The sequence below is a fragment of the Rousettus aegyptiacus genome, unplaced genomic scaffold, assembly GCF_014176215.1.
Source record: "Rousettus aegyptiacus isolate mRouAeg1 unplaced genomic scaffold, mRouAeg1.p scaffold_m13_p_3, whole genome shotgun sequence".
NCBI classification, from domain to species: Eukaryota; Metazoa; Chordata; class Mammalia; order Chiroptera; family Pteropodidae; genus Rousettus; species Rousettus aegyptiacus.
In genome coordinates, this window is record NW_023416306.1 from 34,671,188 (window position 1) to 34,693,006 (window position 21,819).

Below are 21,819 nucleotides of genomic sequence, written 5' to 3' on the forward strand. Positions count from 1 at the left end.
TCCTTCATATCTAAAAGATAACTTTGCTGGATATATTATTCTTGGCTGGTAATTTTTCTTTCAGTACTTTTGAATATTCATTTCCACTCTCTCCTAGCTTGTAGAGTTTCTATGTAAAAATATGCTGATAATCTAATTGGATTTCCTTTGTAGATCACTGTCTTCTTTTACTTGGATGCCTGGAGAATTCTTTCTTTGTTGTTAATTTTTGACAGTTTTAATATAATGTGCCTTGGCGAAGGCTTTTTTTGGTTTGAGATTATTAGGTGTTCTGTTTGCTTTTTGGATTCAAAGATCCAGTTCTTTCAATAGGTTTGGGAAGTTTTTGTCAACTATTTAAATAGGCTCTCTGTTCCCTTCTCCCTTTTTTCCCTTCTGGTATATCCATTATTCTTACATTACTCTTTCTGTTGGAGTCAAATAGTTCTCGTAGTTAAAAAAAAATTTTTTTTATCTCAAGTCTTTCTCTCCTTTTGTCTGTCATTTCTAGATATTTATCTTCAATATCACTAATTCTTTCCTCCATCTGGTCAGCTGTATTTCCTAAGCTCACTAGTTCATTCTTTATCTCTTTTATTGAGTTATTCAGCTCCAGAAGTTGGTTATTTTTTTAAAGTTCGATCTTTTTGGTAAAATACCCCTTTTCTTCACTGATTTTATTTCCGTGTTCTTTAAACTGCCTATCTGATTTTTTGTGTATCTCATTGAGTTTTTTTCAGAACTGCAATCTTGAATTCTCTATCATTTAAATCATATATTTCCATGTTTATTTTCTGGAGATTTTATCATTTTCTTTCTGAGATGCCTTGTTACCTTGGTTGTTCATGCTGTTTGATGGACTATTTTTCTTCCTAGGCATTTATGGGAATGAAATCTTTTTTCTTTTTCTTTTTTTTTTAAGAGTGGTATCTCTAGCCGGTTGATTAGAAGCGGTTTTTCTGTTTCCCAGTAGGTGGCGCTGAAGCACAGTATTTTATTTTTTCTTGCACTGCTCTGGCTTCTGGATTCTGCAGGGCGGTGGAATATTCCCTGTATTCCCTGGGGAGATGGGGTGTCACGTCTATGACCAGGGCACCACACCTGAGGGGGGGGGGATGTGGTGGGTGATGGAGTTTACAGCTGTGAAATCCCAGCACTGCCCGCTGAAACCAGACACTGCCAGTAGCATTGTACTGTCCCAGGTGTCCCAGGTGCCCCTGCTGGGATCAGTTGCTGTGGGTAGATGCAGGATGGCCTGGGAGAGGCTGGCTTGTGCATTTATGGTTTTGTTTTCCTCCCAGTAATTGTGACTGCCAGACCTCAGCTGCCTCACCTCTGTGTCTCCATCCTTGTAACTGGAATTAGCTGTGGTATGCATCTGCTGCTTGGGGAAGGAATACTCCTGTCTCTCCAGTTCTCAGGGCTGCAGGTAGTATTCTCTGTAACACTACACTGACTGGTACAGCTTCTTCTGGGGCCTGCTGCTAGTTCTGGAAGGATGAGGGAGACAGCCAGGCTCCAAGTTTTACAGCTTTGTTTTCGGCCTGGCAGTGGTGGCTGCTTGACCACAGTTGCCATACCTCTGTGTTCTATCTCTGCCCCAGTCACTGGGTTAAGCTGCAGTATGGGCTAATCACTCAGGCAGGGATGTTTATTCCTTGCCCCTGTTCCTTGGGGCTGCAGAGAGTGCAAAGTGCAACCTGGTTCCTCTCCTCTCCTGAGACCTATAGTGAGCTCTGGGCTATGTCTGTGGCACCCCTCTTTGCTCTTCTCCGTTCTGTCCTCCCCTGTTTGCTCTGATTTGGCCACCTTCAGATGTTTGGATGCGTGGCTTTCTGAGATATGTTTGTGTGTCGAGCAAGGAATCTCTTGATAAATTATAGCTGTTCAACTTGTACCTTCAAGCGGAGAAACCAGGGGCACCTCTCATGCCACAATGTTTCTCTCTTTTAGCATTTCGAATATATTAGACCACAGTCTTCTGGTCTTCAAAGTTTATGGTGAGAAGTCTGCTGATAATCCTACTGAGGATCCTTTGTATGTGACAATTCTTTCTCTCGATTTTACAGTTTCCTCTTTGAAAGTTTGATTATAATGTCTTGGTATTGGTTTATTTGAGTTTATCTTACTTGAGCTTCTTGAATGTTTATGTATTTCATTAAATTTGGAAAGTTTTCAGCCACTATTTTTTCAAATATTTTCTCTGCCTCTTTCATTCTTTTTCTAAGACTAACACAGTGTGTACATTGGTTTGCTTGATGGTGTCCCATAGGTCCCTTAGGCTCTATTTGGTTTTCTTCACTCTTTTCTTTCTATTCTTCAGCCTAGATAATTTCCATTGTTTTATCTTTAAGTTCACTGACTTTTTTCTTCTACCTGCTCAGCTCTACCTTTGAATCTCAGCTACTGAATTTGTCATTTCAGTTATTGTACTTGTCAGCGTCAGGACTTATTTTTGGCATCTTTTATAAGTTTCCTGTTTTTATTAACATTTCCATTTTGTTCACAATTGTTTTCTTGATTTTTTTCCCACAACTTTTTTCAGTTCTTCGAGCATCATTAAGATAGTTGTTTTAAAGTCTTTGCTAATGTAAATACCGTAAGTCTTTTTCAGGGACAGTTTTTGTTGATTTATTTATTTTTTTTCCCCTTTCCTTTCCTTCCATACTTTCTTGTGTGAGTGTGTGTGTGTGTGTGTGTGTGTGTGTGTGTGTGTGTTGGTATGCCCTGTGTTTTTTTTGTTGAATGCTAGACATTTGAATCTTATAATCTGGAAAAACCCTTCCTCAGAGGTTGGTGTTTTAATTGACTAATTGATTGATTTTTGTAGGCTGTTATGAGATGTAAACTTAATATCTAAAGTTTTTTTCTGAGCTTTTCTTTGGGCATGGATAGTCCTTTTCTCATTTTCCCTTTATGTGCAGTTGTTTTTGAATGTCCTACTTTTAAATTTCTGGCTCCTGAAAGTGGGAAAGCAAAAACATGAAGTGAAATAAAAAGGGCTCCAGCCCTTTAAATCCATTAAGAAGTCACTTAAACCGTAGTGGGTGGGACTTGTAGTAATGGGGTGGGGGTGGGGTTAACAAAAATGTCTGCCTACCTCTTTATCTCTTTGTACCTCTGTGATCAGAAGCATCGATCAGTGATCAGAGCACAGATCCCTGTCATTTGGTTCATTTTCCCCACCCTAGCTCATGTAAGACGTGTGCAAGCTGCTCTAGGTACATGCACACAGCTGCCTGCCACATGGCTGAAGGTGAGGGAATGGGTAGCTGTTATTACGCAAAGAGTCGAAAGTGACCAGAATTAATTGCAGTTTCCCATCTAAATCTTCCCCTGGAAGTTTTAAGTCTTCAACAGACTTCAGAGTTCCAAAATAGTTATAGCAGTCAGATTCTGCCACTGCAATTGTTGTCTGGTTGGGGAGATAGATTCCTGGTGCCTCCTACTCCATCATCTTCTGAGAATCATCTCTATAATCCATTTTTGAGTTAATTTTTGTACATGGTATGAAGAAAGAGTTCAGATTCACCTTTAGTCATGTGTATATCAATCCAATTATCCTAGCACCACTTGTTGAAAACAGTCTTGTTTCCTTAATAAAGTACCCTGACATCTTTAAAAAATTAATTTACCGTAAATGCGAAGGCTTATGTCTAGACCTTCACATATGGCCCAGTGATCTATAGGGCTGTGCTTTCAGAAACACCATACTGTGTTTTTTTTTTTTTTTTTCATTATGTGCTTGTGTTATGTTATGTTTGCCACATTTTTGTCTTTTTTCTTTTGGAATGTGTGTCAGGCTGGGATAGGGTTGTAGTTGATTTATTTTTGTGTCTCTTCCCTGTAGTTTCTTATCAAGGTATCTTTTGAAAGATTCCATCCTTAGGCTGAAAATAAATTTTATGCCTCACTAAAAAATACTCAGGGGTAGAGTACCCTTTGTAGTAGGCATGCTGGTAACGGTAGCATCTATTAAAAAACAGAGGACACTGCTGGAACTCTAGAGATGTGAAAGCCTGGAGCTCATTAGTCGCCATCCTCTTGCTGTTTTTTCCACAGAAGCTCAACAGTGTTTTGGCATGTTATATTTATTACTTTAAAGTAAAATCTTGCTGGACTATTCAGGAATTATTTTTTGAAACAGTAGACCAAGTTATATCTTTACCACTTAGCAATAGAGAATGACTCATGAGAAAGTTCTTTAACTTCCCGGAGGCCTTGATTACTTTATGGGGAAATAATTCTGGCTGTCTTAGACCTCTTATAGTGATGAGGTTCAATAAAGTGATGTTTGGTTTGTGTAACGGCTTTGCAAAATATAAAGTGCTGTACGAACATTTTTAATGTCATTTTGTATATTTATTAAGCACTGATATACAATATTCTTTTCTTTCGAACACTTTCTAAGATAATGTGAAAGGGAAAGGATGAATAGTCATTGAACTTTGGGTCATTTGCTCATAAATATTATTAAGATGGGTAAAATTGGGAGTATTATAGCTCAAGAATGTGGGACATTTGTTAAGCTAATGAGAATGAAAGGAACATTTTCTTTAGCCTTTGATTTCAAAACAGGAAGTTGGAGAGGCAATGCTATTTTTCTTAGAGAATATGTAAAATTTGTAATTTTACATAATTGAGTAGATTGTAATAAAAATCTTATCTATCATTGGCTTGTAGAATTTATGTAAAAAATATTTTTTAATGTAATGTAAAAAATTGAGCAACATAAAACTATAGTAATCAAGCCAGTGTGGTATGGTATAATGGTAGCTATAAAGATAAACAGAATTAAGAATCCAGAAAAGAAATCTTTACATTTATGTTTAATTGATTCTGGACAAGGATGCCAAGACAATTCAGTGTAGAAAGAATAATCTTCTCAGGATATGATGCTGGGTATCCCCATGCAAAAGAATGAATTTGGACCCTTCTTCACAGCATGCACACACGCACAAAAATAAAATGAATTGTAGACTTAAATGTACGAGCTAAAACTATAAAGCTCTTAAAAGAAAATATAGGAGTAAATCTTTGTGACTTTGAGTTTAGACAGTGGTTTCTTGGATAAATTGGACTTCATTAAAATTAAAAACGTTTGTGATGCAAAGGATATCATTAAGAATATAAAAAGACAACTCCAGAATGGGAGAAAATATTTGCAAATCATATATATTTGTGAAGAGACTTGTATCTAGAATATATAAGAGTTCATAGAGCTTGAAAATAAAAAGCAACCCCTTTAAAAAAAAATGAGCAAAGGATCTCAGGGGACATTTTCCTAAAAAGATATACAAATGTCCAATATGCACATGAAAAGATGCTCAGCACCATTAGTCATCAGAGAGGTGCAACTCAGAACCACAGTGAGATACCACATCACACCTACTTGGGAGGCTATAATGAAGAAAAAAAAAAAAACAACACAAGTAACAAGTGTTGGTGAGAATGTGGAGAATTCAAAGCTCATACACTGTTGGTAGGATTGTAAAATGGTGTGGCTGCTTTGAAAAACTATCTGGCAGTTCCTCAGAAGGTTAAATGCAAAATTAACATATGTCCCAGCAATTCTACTTCAAAGCATATACTTAAGAGAAGTAAAATCATGTCCACAAAAACGTGTGCATGAATGTTTATAGCAGTATTATTGATAATAGCCAAATGAAAACAGCCCATATGTCCATCAGCTGATGAATGGAGAAGTAAAATGTGGTGTATCCATCAATAGGATATTATTTGGCAAGAAGGAATGAAGTAGTGATATATACTGTATTGTGGATGAACTTTGAAAACATTTTGCTAAGTGAAAGAAGCCAGTCACAAAAGACCACATATTGTATAGTTCCGTTTATAGCAGATGTCTAGAATAAGCAAATCTGTATAGACAAAAAAGTAGATTAGTCTTGCCCAGGGGAAAACTGAGTGGGGGCAAGTATTTGGAGGAAATGAGGAATGATTGCTAATAGTTTCAGGGTTTCTTTTTGGGGTGCTGAATGTTATAAAATTGATTGTGCTTATAGTTGCACAACTCTGTGAACATATTTAAAACCATTGAATTGTACACATTAAATGAGTGAATTATATAGTATGTTGATAATTTAAATTAAGCAGTACCCAACTCAAAAAAATATGAAGAAAACATTTGAAAATGTGACTCTATCTTCTATAGGTAGAGAAGAATTAGATGGTTATCTCTAGTTATCATTTTTCTTTTCATTCTCTATCCTGCTAGTGGCTGACTAGGCTTATTAAATGCATACACTTTGCGTTGAATGTTAGTAAATCATAATTCATTTTTGGCAGGAATTGAGTTCTTCTCAGACTTTATCACATGATGGAGGATTCTTCAATAGACTGGAAGATGATGTTCATAAAATTCTTATTAGAGAAAAAAGAAGAGAACAGCTTACAGAATATAATGGAACAGATAATTGCGCTGCTCATGAACACAACCAGGCATGTAAAATAGAGAATTCTCTTAAAATCACAATGAAACTAAAATACAGTTTTTCTTTAAAAAAAAAAAATTTAAGCAGTAGAATCCAATTATGTGATTCTATTAAATTACAGTTTTAGGATTTGTCTTAATCATAGATATTTATATTTAAAAATGTGAAGTACTTCATTCACTGATAGATATTTATTGCACATTTGCTTTATACTAGTAGGTTAGGCTGTGGCGTAGGGTAGTAGGAATACCAACATGAATTAGACTGCCCTTTCCTTAGACACTCAGAGTAGTGGGGATTAGAAGAGGTAGACCTGTAAAGAGAATATTATTCAGCAAAATGAAGGCATTTAGAGACATATGAACAATAAAAAAAAGGTCTTGATTAGAAAAGGTAATAGATCATTCAGGTGAATTGTGAAAGGTATATGAAAAAAATGACATTTGGGGTGGATTTGGAAGGATGAATAAGCTGACAAGTGGAGAAAGCCTAAGGGAACTGCAAGAACAAAGGCCAAAAGTTAGGAAAGGCCCTAGTTAGACTAAATATTCAGGAAACTGAAGAATTCTGCATTCAAGAAATATAGAGTTAAGTAAGTATGGGGTAACACAACCAGAGAAATAGATTGCATTAAGATTTTAAAGATCTTTTTATGTGAAACTAAGAATTTTATCTTGTAGACCAGGGATTGCAGACTATGGCCCATGAGTAAAATCTGGCCAGTAGTCTGTTTTTGTAACGCCCACAAGCTAAGAACGGCATACACATTTTAAAAATAGTGTCTCTTTTTAAAAAAAAAAAAAAAAAAAAAAAAAGATCTCATCATATGGGGGCCTATAAATCTGCATTTATTTTCTCACCACAACCTCATTTCTATCTTACTTCCTCTTAAACTTTGAACCTGTTCATTACCTTATGTTGACCTCCAGTCCATCAGTAATTTCTTTCCTAGCCTGAAAACTTGTCGTAAGTAATTTCATTAATATCCCCATGAACACTTTTCCCATACTTCCTTGATTTTCTTTTATTCCCTGCTTCCCAATACGCCACATTGGCTCTCACAGAATTGTCTACCTTTTCTATTCTGACTTAATTCCTGGGCTGCCAGATACAACTGATGTTCAATTCTGATAATCAGTGCTGTGTAACTTTTACCATATCCTCTTTATTCATAACAGCCAGGACTGCCCGACAGTCCTTTGATTCATCTCTTTTGGACATAGACAAATTTCTACAATGGTATACCAAATTCTAAAATCCCATTTTCCATCCTTTTACTCTCTTCAACGGATGTTATCTTTTTGTTTCCTAAGACTGATAAATTCAATCCTTCAACAAATGAAACACCTACTGTATTGTTTTATAGCACACATGAGAAGTCAGACCCTTTAAGAATTTTTTACTCCAATGGTAGCAATAAGATTGGTTAATAAATAACACTAACATAATTTCACATGAAATATGTATTTCAGTTTAGCCATAGGAAATCCTTGCCTGCCCTGAGGTACTCGTGAGCTGCTTCTTTTCTGACATTGAATGAAATTTGATATTTTTATGTATTGCCTTGACTGTCAGAGTTTATGTGCAGTCTAAGCAACTATGTTAACATTTATGGTTAACATATTTGCTTCTTTCTTTTTTATTGAGTATGAGTTTCCCTCTTGTGGTCCATATCTCAGATAATTTTTGGAGAGAAAGAAAATATATTTCAACAAATAGGTATCTCAACCCCTTTGTAGAACACAGTATATATGTTTAGTTAAATGATTAAGTAGTATCAATGATCTAATAAAACTGTAGGGCAGTCTCAATCTTTTTCTCTCTATTACACTCAATGACATAGTATAAAAAAAAATCTTAATATACTATGTCATTGAGTGTAATAGAGAGAAAAAGATTGAGACCATTTAAAAAGTACTCTACTTCTTTCTTTTTTTAACCTTCCTTTCCCCAGTGTACTCCTTTCTCACAGAGGGAAAGCTCTTCTTTTTACCAAGGTTAAAATAATTTTTTATGGTACATTAACATACCAGAAAATTTTATTTTAGATTTTTTAAAGATTTTTATTAAAATATAGCTAACATAACAATATTATTTTAGTTTCAGGTGTACATCATAGTTATTCAACATTTACATACCTAAAGAAGTATATAAGTACAGTAACCATCTGACACTGTACAATGCTTTCACAATATTGACTATATTCCCTATACTGTACATTACATCTCCGTTAATTATTTGTTTCATACCTGGAAATCTGAACCTCTTATTCCACTTCACCTTACTCCATTTAAAACTTTTCTGTTACAGTTGACATTCAATATTTATATTAGTTCCAGGTGTACAGCATAGTGGTTAGACATTTACCAGGAATTTTTAAAGGTGAAAAATAATTCAACCCTAACACAACATTTAGTTTCTTTTTTGAATACTATTCTAGGAAAATGCCATGTGTATAAGCATTTAAAAATAATTGTAAAAGTAAAGAATTTAGTTTCATAGCCCTGTTGCATACCATTAATTATATTCTGTCAACTCAACATGCTATTATTTGCTTGGTCAATGCCTTATTGAACAGTTAGGTTGTTTAGAATTGGTTAACTGATATTCATTGAACATCTTTATATATTTTATATATATATATGTATATTTAATTTTTTGATGAATTATTTCCTTGGAATAAATTCTTTAAAAAAGTAGTTGAATCAAAGGATATAAACATCTGGGTTGCTCTTGATGTTTATGAACATTGTCTTATAGTAGCAGGATAATTTTTCTACACCTTCACTGGCATTGGGTAGATCATCTACTCCTGATCCCATTCCTCTTTGTGGCCTTCAGATCTCTGTATTATTAATTTCTCTCATAGCATATTTCACCCTTTTATTCTGTGGATGCTTTATACTTACTATGTCCAAACTCGGGCTCATTATTTACTCTCCAAACCAAGCATTTGGCTTTACCTCCATCATTTCTGTTTTTGATTTCATCATTTTATCTAGATATACAGACTCTAAATCTTTTTCACAATACTGTTTTTCATGGCTTAAGAATTTTTAATCTTTAAAATATTTTTTAAATCTCTTCTTTTACATTCTTACTAGAAAGAAATATATTTTTCTTTCTAGTATTATTTCAGTAATCTTTTAACAAGTCTTTCTGCTTCCTGACTTCTAATGCTAGGTAATTTATGTTGTACACTGCTAACAGATGACTTTTTTTTAAAGCCTGACTTCACCATGCCACACACCATGTCTTTAAATTTTAATGTCTGTTGAATCAAATATAGCAGGTCCTTAAATAACATGATTTCATTTGATGTCTTTTCATTATAACATTGATGAGATGTGGTAGGAACTTAACTCTTGTTTATATCAGTTAGCCTATGGTAAAATTGGTTTTGGTATCCGTAGTTTTGCTTAAAGTTGCAGAACTTATCCACAGCCTTAAGTGAAGAGTTACTGTACAATGTCCTTGACCTGACATTTGAAGTCCTCAGGTCCTGAAATCAATTTAGAAGATTGCTACGAGCACTTATAAAAAGAAAGAAGAAAAAATGTCCAAGTATATGACATCCATTTATATTTTATGAAATTTGTTTCTGTGTGTATGTTTTGTTATGGTACCTACTTTTCTGTGTATATAGACTTTTTCCCTCCAGTAATGTAGAAACTATTATATGGACTACTTTTTAGTTAAATATAGATGGTGAGCATGTCAGATTATTAAATAATAATTCTCGAACATCAAATAATTGTTTTTAATAACTAAATATTATTTACCCACACTGAGAAAAAATATTCTGAATGTACCAGTTTGATTATTTAACATTTCTTGTTTGCTATTGAGATTGTACACTTTTTCATGTTTATTGGTCATATGCCAATTATATGAATTGTGACTTATTTTTTCCAGCATTTCATTTCTTTTGATTTTGTTACAGTATTTTTGGAGATTTTCCAACAAGTTAAATCTATTAACCTTTTCCTTTTAATTTTCTCCTTTTGGCATCATGTTCTTACTCAAAAATGATATTCACATTCATCTAAATTTAATACTTATGTACTTTCATTTTTTTCAAAATTAAACAGAATATTATATTATTAAATGATTATATATACTCAGTATAAAACAATTTTGATAAGAGAAATTTTTAAGTGAAATCTTCCACAATCTCATGTTTTAAGAGAGTTATTAAAATTTTGTTGTATGTCCTTCCAGTATTTTTTATTGGTATATAGTATCAGAATTTGGGGATCATATTAATATGTTTTATAGTTTATGTCATCATTTTTAGTGATTTTAGAGTATAGCTTTTTTAATTTAGCATGTATTTTAGCCTGTGTCTTACAGTTGGGCATTTAAATTGATGTCCAATTTTTCAATGTAATAAATCTGCAGTGAACACTCTGATAGATATTCTTCCCCTCATTTAAGATAAATTCCTAGAAGTGAGATTCCTTGGCCTAATAGTATTTGTATTTGTAATTTTGATCCACCAACCTTATTCCTTAACTAGAAACTCGAAGTGTCTATTTTTCTCACCTGCTGCATTCACCCTCATTAAATGCTCTTGATTCCTACATTCAACCTCATCATTAAATGCTCTTGATTCTGCTTCCAAATAATTTGTCACATGATACACTTCTTTACATTTAAACTGCTTCCACCCGAATACAAGGCATAATCTTTCTGGCTTGGGCTTGCTGTAGCAATTAAAGGATCTTTCCACTGGTCTTACCGCACTCATCCATTTTCCACATATCACCCAAAATCATCCTTTAAAAACATAAATCTAACATAAGTCTTATAGTTCTGCTCAGAATCCTTTACTGTTTTCTATTTTACTCAGAATTATATGCAGACCATTGTTAAAGCCTCTAAGGCCCTCCAAAATCAAGCCTCTACTTGTTTGTCCAAAATGTTTTGTACTATTTTCCCACTAAGTTCCAACCACACTGGCCTCTTTTTCTTCAAATTTTCTATGCTCTTTCCTGCCTCAGAACCTTTAAACATACTGTTTTTTTTCTACCTAGAAAGCTCTTACCTCTACTTTTTACTTAGCTAATTCTTACTCATCACTCGAGGTTCATTTTAAGTGTATCTGCTTCAGAGAGAATTTCCCTGATCCATGAGGGAGTAATTCATGTTACTCCCTTTATACCACTGTGCTTCTTTTCTTCATAGCTTAAACTTTGGTTTCTAATTGTAGCATTTCTTTATGTTACATTTGCCTTCTGTACCGAACAGGTCTCATGAGGGCAAGAATCTGGTCACCATTTTATACCCAGCACCTGGTAGTTAGGTACTCAGTTAATAATTTTAGAATAAGTTAATATTACCACATTACTCATTAAGTAAATAGAACTGATTTATACTATCAGAAGTATGACTTTGGATTGGTTTTTTACATTTAAGTTTATTTTGGCATATGATGCAAGGTGGTAGAGATTTAACTTGATTTTTCCAAGTTAGCCATTTGTCCTATATCATACTATTATTCTGTAATTCAGCCTTTTCTCACTTTTTAAAAATACAATATATTACAATAAATTCTTATATCTTTAATCTCTCTTTGGACTTTCTTTTCTGGTACATTGCTCTGTCAACCTATGTGCCTTGACCATGTTATTTTAGTTATTTTTGCTGTATAGTATACAATTATTTGTTAGGCAGATTCCTCTTCATTACATTAACTTTTTATTTGTTTCCACCCTATATTCTTCCAGATGAAGTTTTGACTGTCTTGCTGATAGTACAAAATCCTATCGGAATTTCAATTGAAATTTTATTGAATTTACAAAGTAATAGTTAGCTTTCCTGTCTACAAACTTTGTTTTATATCCCTTTTCAGTATTTTGTAATTTTCATTATAAATCCTGAAAATTTCTAAATTTTAGTCTTAGAGAAATTTTTTATTGCTGTTGGGAGGAAATGGATTTTCTAGTTATATCTTCTTCCTGCTAATTGCTAATATGGAGAAAAGCTATTTTTGTTTTTTATTTATTTTGTGTTTGTTTTCTCATAAGTTTTCAAATCGTTTGGATTTTTTGTTTGTTTGTTTGCTTTTTAGACAAGGCAACCCTTGATTGACCACACAGATTGCAAGGATCTTGTCAGCTTACAGTCCTTTATTTTATATTTTTTAACACGTACAGCACCTAGTCTTCCTAGGTGGTCTCCCATCCAAGTACTAACCAGGCCCAACCCTGCTTAGCCTCTGAGATCAGACAATACCGGACTTGTTCGGGGTGGCATGGCCATAGACAAATCTTTTGATTTTTAAAGATAGACTAATAACAGCTTGTCACAGAGCACTTTTAATATGTTTCTGCATAGAAATATTTCAAATCCCTGATATTGTTTGTAGTTTGAGATTAATCATAAATGTCTTATTTGCTTACATTATACATAACTGCAAATATATCATTGAGTAGAAGTGCAAATATAGTCAGTAGTTTAAGGTTGCTGTAGAAAGTGAACTAAAATTGGGAAAACTAGGATTTTTTCCTCTTAAACTTACACAAAAATATATTGTAAATCAGAATCATCAGACTATCTTAGTTCTAAAATAGTGTTTTTCTCTCTTCAGGAAGTAGTTTTGAAAGATGGAAGAATTGAAAGACTAAAGTTGGAACTTGAAAGGAAAGATGCTGAAATCCAGAAGCTGAAAAATGTGATCACTCAGTGGGAGGTTTGTGTTTATTTACTGTTGTAAACTACTGATTTGCATATTTTCTACTTTTCTCCAATGTAAATTTGTGTAACAAATGTTTGGTTGAGAGAATAATGTTTCTGCTGTTTAGGTTTTAAAAAAATTTTATATTAGTTTCAGGTGTACAGCACAATGGTCTGACATTTATATAATTTATGAAGTGAATTTACTCTAGTACCCACCTACATAGCCGTTACAATATTATTAACTATTTTCCCTGTGCTGTACTCCATATCCCCATGACTATTATGTAACTCCTGATTTATACTTCATAATCCCTTCACCTTTTTCACCCAGCCCCACAACCCTTTGCTATTTAGGTTTTTAAATGCTTTCATTAATTATATAAAAATTTGAATGATGATAAAATGTATTTTTACAGTCTAATATTTTTATATAGTTTAACGGTGAAGATAAACATGTAAATAATTGCAGTACAGTGTAGACTTTATAATTTGCCTGAGAGCTCAAGAAGCACAGAAACAGGAATGAATTGGTTGCTGCTATTGAAAATTAGTAAGGATTTTACAGAAAAGATGGTATTTCCAGGTAAAGAAAACAGCACATACAAAGATATGGGAATGGTAGGAAATACATTGTGGTTGACGTTAGAGAAATGGGAAATTGTGGAAGGTGAGATTGGAAATGTTAGTTGAGGTCAGCATTTGAAGGCATTTGGATTTAAACAAAGAGGTCTTTAGAAGGGAAGTGACATGAGAATTGTTATGTGAGGTGGTAATGCATATAGCTGAAGCCTAGAGTGAATATAGTTTGGTAAAACAACAGGCATTGAGTGTTGAGGGTAAGAGCAAGAGCACATTTGGAACTGGTTTGGGCAGTAGAAATAACACTCCATTTTGGACATGTTGAGTTTGAAATGGCAATAGATTCAGGCATTGATGTTCAGGATGCAAGTGGGCAGGCACAGTGAGCACAGTGGAGTCACAACATTTGTGCATTTAACTTTAAGTGCTCTCTTTTTCATGAAATTAAACATACCAGTAATGGCACCATATATGTCATTTATGTTCTTTATTATAAATGGTATGGTCCTGGTATTTTGTACAGTTATATTTTTATAGATACATTTACTTACTCTTCAGGATTGTATATATAAAACTATGCTATTTTTTATAGGCAATATAAAGAATATTCATGGATAATTTTGCTCATTTGCAATTTTTGCTTTATGAGCTGACTTTAGACCCTAAGGCTGGTATAAGAGATGCCTCCATGTACACTGATCTGGACCTTGGACCAAGAAAGGCTTGAGCTGGAGATAGGTTGATGAGATATTAACGTTGATTGACACCCGGAGAGTGAGAATTTCATAGTTGATACAGTTTTATATTCACAGTGGATATATTTCTGTATTCATAGTGAATATATTTGTAGATGACTGTATAAGGTCTTCCCCTTCATATTTTTGTTTTTATCTGACTTATCTTTCTCCTTCATTTCTAACCTCAGATGGTCTTATTCCCTTTATATTTACTGTGGTGCTCGGCTTCTTTCAGTACTATCTGCAGTATTACTCAGTTATATTGCTGATTTATCATCAGCAATTGACTGGACAGAGTATTTAGTAAAAGCCATCTTTATTGGATTTAATTTAAAATACATTAACTTTGTTTTATGAGAAAGGTTTTTGAATCTCATAACTTCTGTACCTATCTGTATACATGTTGAAGGAAGAAATGACAAGTTTCTTACACTGATCTGTTCCTCTGATTTCTTATTTTTCTAAAATGTATTCAAGGTATTTTTTCTAATGTATTAATGTATTAAGTATTTATAAGTAATTCAGAGTATGTTATATGTTCAATAAGGGCAGTGTGTAGGGGGAAAATTCCCTGGATTATGGCTGCTATTGTGGGAACACAGTTCCTCTTATTCACAAATGTACAATTGTGTTATATATGTAGTATGAGAAGAAGCTAAGTCATTGGGGAAAAATTGAAAAAGAATTAAAAGATATTTCAGTAAATTAGTAATTTATATTAGTGAAAAATTACTTTAACAATAATTAGTGAAATAACAAGAGATTAGTAAATTTAGTCTTAACTAAATAGCTAGAACTGTGCTGTAGAATTTAGCAACCACTATATGTGTGTACCTTAAAGTTAAAATAAAATTAAAAATTTATTTTATCAGTCACACTGGGTGCATTTCCAGGAATTAATAGCCACATATTGGACAGTGGCAGATTAAAACAGATACAGAAAGTTCTAGTATGGTGCTGAATAGTCTTGGTACAGAGCTGTGAATCATTTTTCTTTTTATTTTCACCTAATTCTTTTGAACTGTTAGGGTTTTATTTGAGGAAGGTTAGAGAAAGGCTTTAGGAAAATTTAATATCTTCCAGAGTTTGCTCCACTTTTATCCTTCCTTTATTTTTTAGTCACCTGTAATATTAATTTCTATTATTATACCGGGGATTGAATTTAAGTAGTAGACAGTTTTGAATACATTTTCCTCCATCCTGTTTCTTTCAATAATAACTTATGTCTTTGAGCAAGCCAAGGATTCATAGCTCCATAAATTAATAGTAAATTATTAATTATATCATTTACTTTTAAAAAATTAAATCTTTTTTCTTTGACTATTAGGCAAAGTATAAAGAAGTAAAGGCAAGAAATGCACAGTTATTGAAAATGCTTCAGGAAGGTGAAAGTAAGTGATTTTTGTGTTTTTAGAGTTAAAAGTTAATCTTAAAAAATATTTGAAGATAATTTTCACGATATATGATTTATTGACAACAAAGTAGAAAAGTTTCCCAGAGTGATACAAACTGGATTATTGCTGATAACTTTATTATTATAAGTTACTCTATAGCACATTTGGTATTATACAAGTTTATAACTATTCAGATGATAGAAATCTTGAAATTTCAGTTCTTACAAATTATTAGATTACATTTAGCAGGAAAACAAAAGTAACATTTGCTTGAGGTTCTTTTTAAGTATTAGAAGAGAAGGCCTATTAGGCTTTCCTTCTCTCTGACCGCCCACTTCTTCATACTTTTGCTGCCACTCTAAACTTTTGTCACTAGGTCACCAGAGGGAAGCTAAAGAAATCAATCAAAAATGATTAGAGATAATAAGATTAGTAAAGTCGATGTTATATGAAAACCTCCACAAATCAGTTGATTTCCTAGTGACATCTTGACAATTCTATGAAAATTTTACAATTCGTAACAAAAAAAGTACATTCATTTTTTAATGTAAAGTTTATGCAAAGGAATTACAAACCATAAGAGACATAAAGACATGAATAAATGAAAAAGACTTCTGAATAGACAATATTAAGTCTAATAAACAATTTTTCCTGTTAATTTTATAACTTTCAAATTTTTTATAATATAACAACTATTATACAGCTTAACTATAGTGAAATGGAAGTTAAAGAATAATGAGGAAAGGCATTATTTGGACAATTAGATAACATCCTGAGATTCATTTAGATCTGTACATGTTACTGAGCTTGTGGATCATTTAATGAATAAAATTATGAAAATAAAATAATTGTTTACAAGGTATATTCCTAATTGAAGAAATTAAGAGTATCATTGGACATTGGGTATATGATTTTTAAATATGTAAAAATAAGTATTCCTTAAGGAGATAGTTGTAAAAAGTGAGAACATTAACTGATAAAAGCTTACTCTCAATAATGGATTAAAAATGGCTACCAGTAAATAAAATCAGTCTCCATACTCCATACTATAAATATTCCAAATAGAAGAATTTTATATAGAACTGTTATAGGAAAAATACAGTACATTAGAGTACATACTCTAGCATTTATAATATAATGTAAATATGATTAGTTCTGTTATGGTGCAACATGTATTCCTAAAAATCACCAGTCTGCAGAATCACACAGTTAAAACAAAAAGATTTATGGGGAAACTGGAGTTGGGAGTATACAACACTCAAAAACTTTATCAGTGACACACTTTAAAAATATGGGAATCTAATAAAAACAGTGTGACAGTTTATAGATATTAAAATGGTTAAACACATACTGTACTATGGCACTTTATGTTGAACACAACCTAGTTTGCTTGTAAAAATAGACTTCAGAGGGTTGCAGCTTGTGTGTCACTGTTAAGTGATAGAAGACTTTAAAGTTTGTATGGTTCTCAACACACAGTGACCTGACATAGCTGGTAGATATTTGAGATGTGTGCATGGATACAGTCGTCTGTGTGCACGAAATTGTGCTTAAGCAAATGCAAAATTCCTATTATGTTTAATTTGTTCCCTAATATGTCAGTATTGTTGAAACAACATTAGAGGAGAACTGACTGTAGTTAAAATATTACATAATTATTACAGATCACTGGTTCTCAGTGTGTGTGTGTGTGTGTGTGTGTTTTAAGTCTGGAGATGGAAGAATAGAAAGTATTTGTAAAAGTTGTCAAGTTGATTCTTGAGAGACTGATTTGTTTCTTGATACAGCATTATACCTTATTGCACTTCATATTAATCTATGAAAAATAAATTTGAATTACAGTGTTATATTGGTAGAGCTCTGGTATCACGTGCTCTATTTAAACATTTCCTCCTCTACTAATTATATTACAGTTTTATCTTTCAGTCTCTCCCGTTTTTAAAGTCGAGGAGATAGTTTTTCATTCATTAGCCATTACCATGGATAAAGCAGTTTGTCAGCCACATGGAAATTTTTAAAGTTAGGGTACATAGGGGCCAAAATAAAGATCTCTTGGTTCCCCAAAGAGGAAAAGACCTCTAGAAAAATGAATAATTGTGAGACCACAGATGTTACATGATCAGTTATGATCATATGAGCTACATTTATTTGACAATGCTTTATTGGTATGACATGTCAGATAAAAATAATTTTCATGAACCTTATGGTATGCTCACCCTGACAATTTAACAAAACAAACCAAACTGAAACTACATTTTTTTTTAATCTTGAAGATTAGTCAAGGCACTTAAAAAGTTTTCTCCCTTTGTGAATTAAAAATTTTTTGTGTGTGTCCTTGTCCTTTTTAGTGTAGATGGGAAAACATTTTTATCACACACACACAATTAATATTTTAACACTAGAGAAAAGTTAGTTTTCCAAGAAAACCTGCTGTGGAGATAATAATAATTGGAATTTTTCAGTGAAAAATAAGAGCTATATTGGGTCAAGAAATACATTCATTAAGAATGAGGACAATCTTTACCTGACTCACTGATGTCTTGGTTCACTAAAGTAATGTGGAAGTATTTGAGTGATTAAAAAATTATATTTTTCTCCTTTTTTGTCAGTGAAAGATAAAGCAGAAATACTTCTGCAAGTTGATGAATCTCAAAGTATCAAGAATGAGCTAACTATACAGGTAAGGAAAACTATACAAGGCTGGTTTTCTTCAGCTGTTCTTTAGTCTTGAATTATGAAACTTTACTAAACAAAAATACAGCCATGAATACTGCAGGAAAGTGATATAAATTATATTTCATTATTATTATGTAATAGCAAACATGAAGATTCTGTTTGCTGAGTCAGAGAGGTGTGTATGTCCTGAAGAATAGGGGAAGATTAGGTTATATTTTAGTTGATGTGGACTATGAATATAGAGATAGGGAGGGCAGGTAAAACTTATGTTGCTCTTGGGCTTCATTTTCTCCCCTTTCCATCCTTATTCTGTGGTCCTATCTGTCTTTAATATACAGCTGAGTAAAATGCCTAATTGAAATTGGGGTGGTGGGGGAGGCGTTCTCCTCTGATGCCCATTCATCCAGTAGTCATAAATCATCGTTGTGAATACGTGTTAAGAATTAAGAGTATTTGCCTAAAAAGACAAAAGACGTCTTTTTTTAAATTGAATATTTGGTTATAGGTGACTTCACTTCATGCTGCATTAGAACAAGAAAGATCTAAAGTGAAAGTATTACAAGCAGAATTAGCCAAATATCAGGTATGCTTTTATAATTTTGAAAGTGTATTTATCACAAATAATGCACTTCTCTTAGGCCAAAATTTATTCGCCAAAAATATTAATAATTTTATTGGTCATATAATTTACATTTTAGAAGATAAGATTATTTTAGATATTCATATATACAGCAATAACTAAAGTATTTCAGAAAAATCCTTGGTATTACATTGATGATGTGGTGTACATGCCATTGAATCATGTCAAGGGAAGGTACATAATGACATTTGTCTAGTTATATAAGTTTAACCACTTGGGTACAGGCAATATCTCCTAAATGTCTTTATTGTTAAGGTATATTTACCCCTTTGTAATTAATATATATGTGGAGTGATATTTTGAGCTTGTATTAATATCCTTTTCACCTAACAGTTTAGCATCCATTGATGCTATTTGTAGCAGTTACTGTTTTGGTGGTTGCAAAATAGTGATTTTTCTAATTCTGTCATTTTTTTCTGCATTTGCAAGCTGGCATTCAGCATTTTTTTTTTCTGGATGAAACAGTAGTAAATATCAGTGCTTTGTTTCAATATGTGTGTACACACACATATATATTTGTATATATGTGTGTCTAAGTCATGATATAAAATATGTTAATTAATGTGGAGTCACAGTCAAAAAAGTTTGAAAGCCACTGGTGGCCTAGAGAACATAAAAGTTGTTTAGCCTCAGCTTTGCTATCTCATCAGTCGAGGAAGGAGAATTTGCCTAGGAGGCTTTGAAAAGGATCCTTGAAGTTTTTTTTTTTAATCTTGTTGAGGAGCAAGGTAAGTGTTTTAAGCTGTATAACATTGGTACCTATGTGTAATGGGTATCTACTTGAAGAAAATTTTTTGTAAATTTATTTTTGTTTTCCTGCTATCGGGAAATATTGTGTTTAATACATGTCATTATACATCCCACATAATCTCTTCCTACTTATTTTCTCTGAATTTTTGCAAAATTTATTTGGTTAGGAATAAATAACAGTGTTCTTATAGTTGACTTTTAAAAAAAGAAGGTTGATATGGAAATATTTTTGGTTACCAAGAAGGAAGTAATAGGCAGAAAAAGGATGAAAGAAACTAAGAGAAGCTACCAACATTATTAAATGGACCTGGGTTTCATGTGCCCTGGTAAAACCACCATTTAAGAAAACCACTTTCCAAGGAAAAGTTTCCAAAGTTCCCAAACTTGGCTGATCGTCAGAATAACTTGAGAACTTTTTGAATTACAGATAGTTCAGCCCACACCTGGTAATCTTAAATAAATAGGTTTAGGACATAGTCTAGACATCAGCATTTTAAAAATATTACTACTCAGGTGATTCTAATGATCAACTAATTTGGGTACCATTGTCATATAGTTTATAAAGATGGAGGAAAACTATAAATTTATTGTAAGGCAAATACATCAAACCATTATTTATGGTTAAAATGGAGGGTAGAGTAGTTACGGGTGATTTTAATTTTCTTCTTTGTACCTTTGTACTTTCCATATTTCTACAGTAAGTATTTACTTTGAAATTAGAACAAGGAAGAAAATGTTCTGCTAAAAGTAATTAGTGTAAAATACTTCTTGTCTTTTATGCTGCCTTTCTCTTTCCTTGGCTGAAGTCAGAAACTATAAATGGAGTTTCAATCAGGCACATTAAATACAGATGTATATTTGTCACTGAGCAATATGAAAAGTATAACCGACATTTCAATGCAGTGATGAAAAGAATCATATTTCTAATGTTGTCTAATATGAATTGAATTACCCAAAAGGGTAATGAACTGAATTACCACATTTGCTGATCATATGGAATAAATTGTTTTAGTAATGATCAAAAGTTTTATTTTAAAAACAATCTGGAATAGTCTGAATGAGCTCTAAAAAATAAGATACTGGTGATCAAAGTCTAGACTAATTCAAATAGAAGTAACAACCTACCTTAACCATTCATAAAAATAACCATGTAACAATAATTTAGTAGTATGCACAAATTTGCAACAGACTCAAAAAATAAATTGCTTCCTTCTCAAATCTCAAAATGCCTTTGGTTTCATGTATTTTTTAAGTGAAAATGCCCACAAAATGTTATTTCCTAAATAATTTGCCCTATTTTTCTTTACAGGGTGGCAGAAAAGGGAAAAGAAACTCTGAATACGACCAGTGTAGGTGATTCCATTAGCCTTTGAGGTCAACACAAAAATTAAAACTTTCAGGGTTTTCCAAAAATGTATATATTTAATGCTGTGCAACTGCTAAACTATGCAGTTTTTTGTTGAAGAAATGCTTAAAACAATTAGCTCACTAACGGTCTATAGTTTTTTTTTTTTTTTTCCTTTTGGCTTAAAATGAAAAGAAAAATAGAATTCCAACAGAACTCAATGATTATTGTTTACTATCCATACTTCTTACTGCTTTAGTTTTTCATCAGTCAATAAAATTAATTTACTCTTCCATTAATATGTTTGATTTTTTAAATTTCAGAAACAACGTGAAAGTATTATTTTTGCATATAGCACAAACAATTAATTAGATCTTTTAAGTTCACATTATTTACTCAGCACTTTCTGCATGCAAAACCCTACAGGACTTACAAGATGAGTGAAAAATGATTGATATACTCAAGGATCTTATGCTCAGGAGAAATAGGTGAGGTTGGCTAAAGACAACAGAAGTAATTACCATGCAGATTAGGGTGTGACATTACATTGGAAACTTGTATGAGATAGTCTTTGGAGTGTAGATAA

At 32.7% G+C, this 21,819-nt stretch overlaps 1 protein-coding gene across 4 annotated transcripts in view; it reads left to right on the forward strand.

The window, feature by feature from the left end:
• Nucleotides 1-21,532, forward strand: part of GKAP1 (G kinase anchoring protein 1) — a 64,104-nt gene extending 42,572 nt beyond the window's left edge. For 2 of the 4 annotated variants that reach the window (XM_036239424.1, XM_016130387.2), the window contains 6 exons: nucleotides 6,286-6,438; nucleotides 13,024-13,125; nucleotides 15,756-15,819; nucleotides 18,432-18,502; nucleotides 19,004-19,081; nucleotides 21,198-21,532. In XM_036239424.1, coding sequence (XP_036095317.1) covers nucleotides 6,286-6,438; nucleotides 13,024-13,125; nucleotides 15,756-15,819; nucleotides 18,432-18,502; nucleotides 19,004-19,081; nucleotides 21,198-21,245 — 516 coding nt within the window. In that variant the 3' untranslated portion in view covers nucleotides 21,246-21,532. The remainder of the gene's footprint in view (nucleotides 1-6,285; nucleotides 6,439-13,023; nucleotides 13,126-15,755; nucleotides 15,820-18,431; nucleotides 18,503-19,003; nucleotides 19,082-21,197) is intronic. The other 2 variants (XM_016130389.2, XM_016130390.2) reach the window with 2 other exon arrangements.
• The last annotated feature ends 287 nt before the right edge of the window (nucleotides 21,533-21,819 follow it).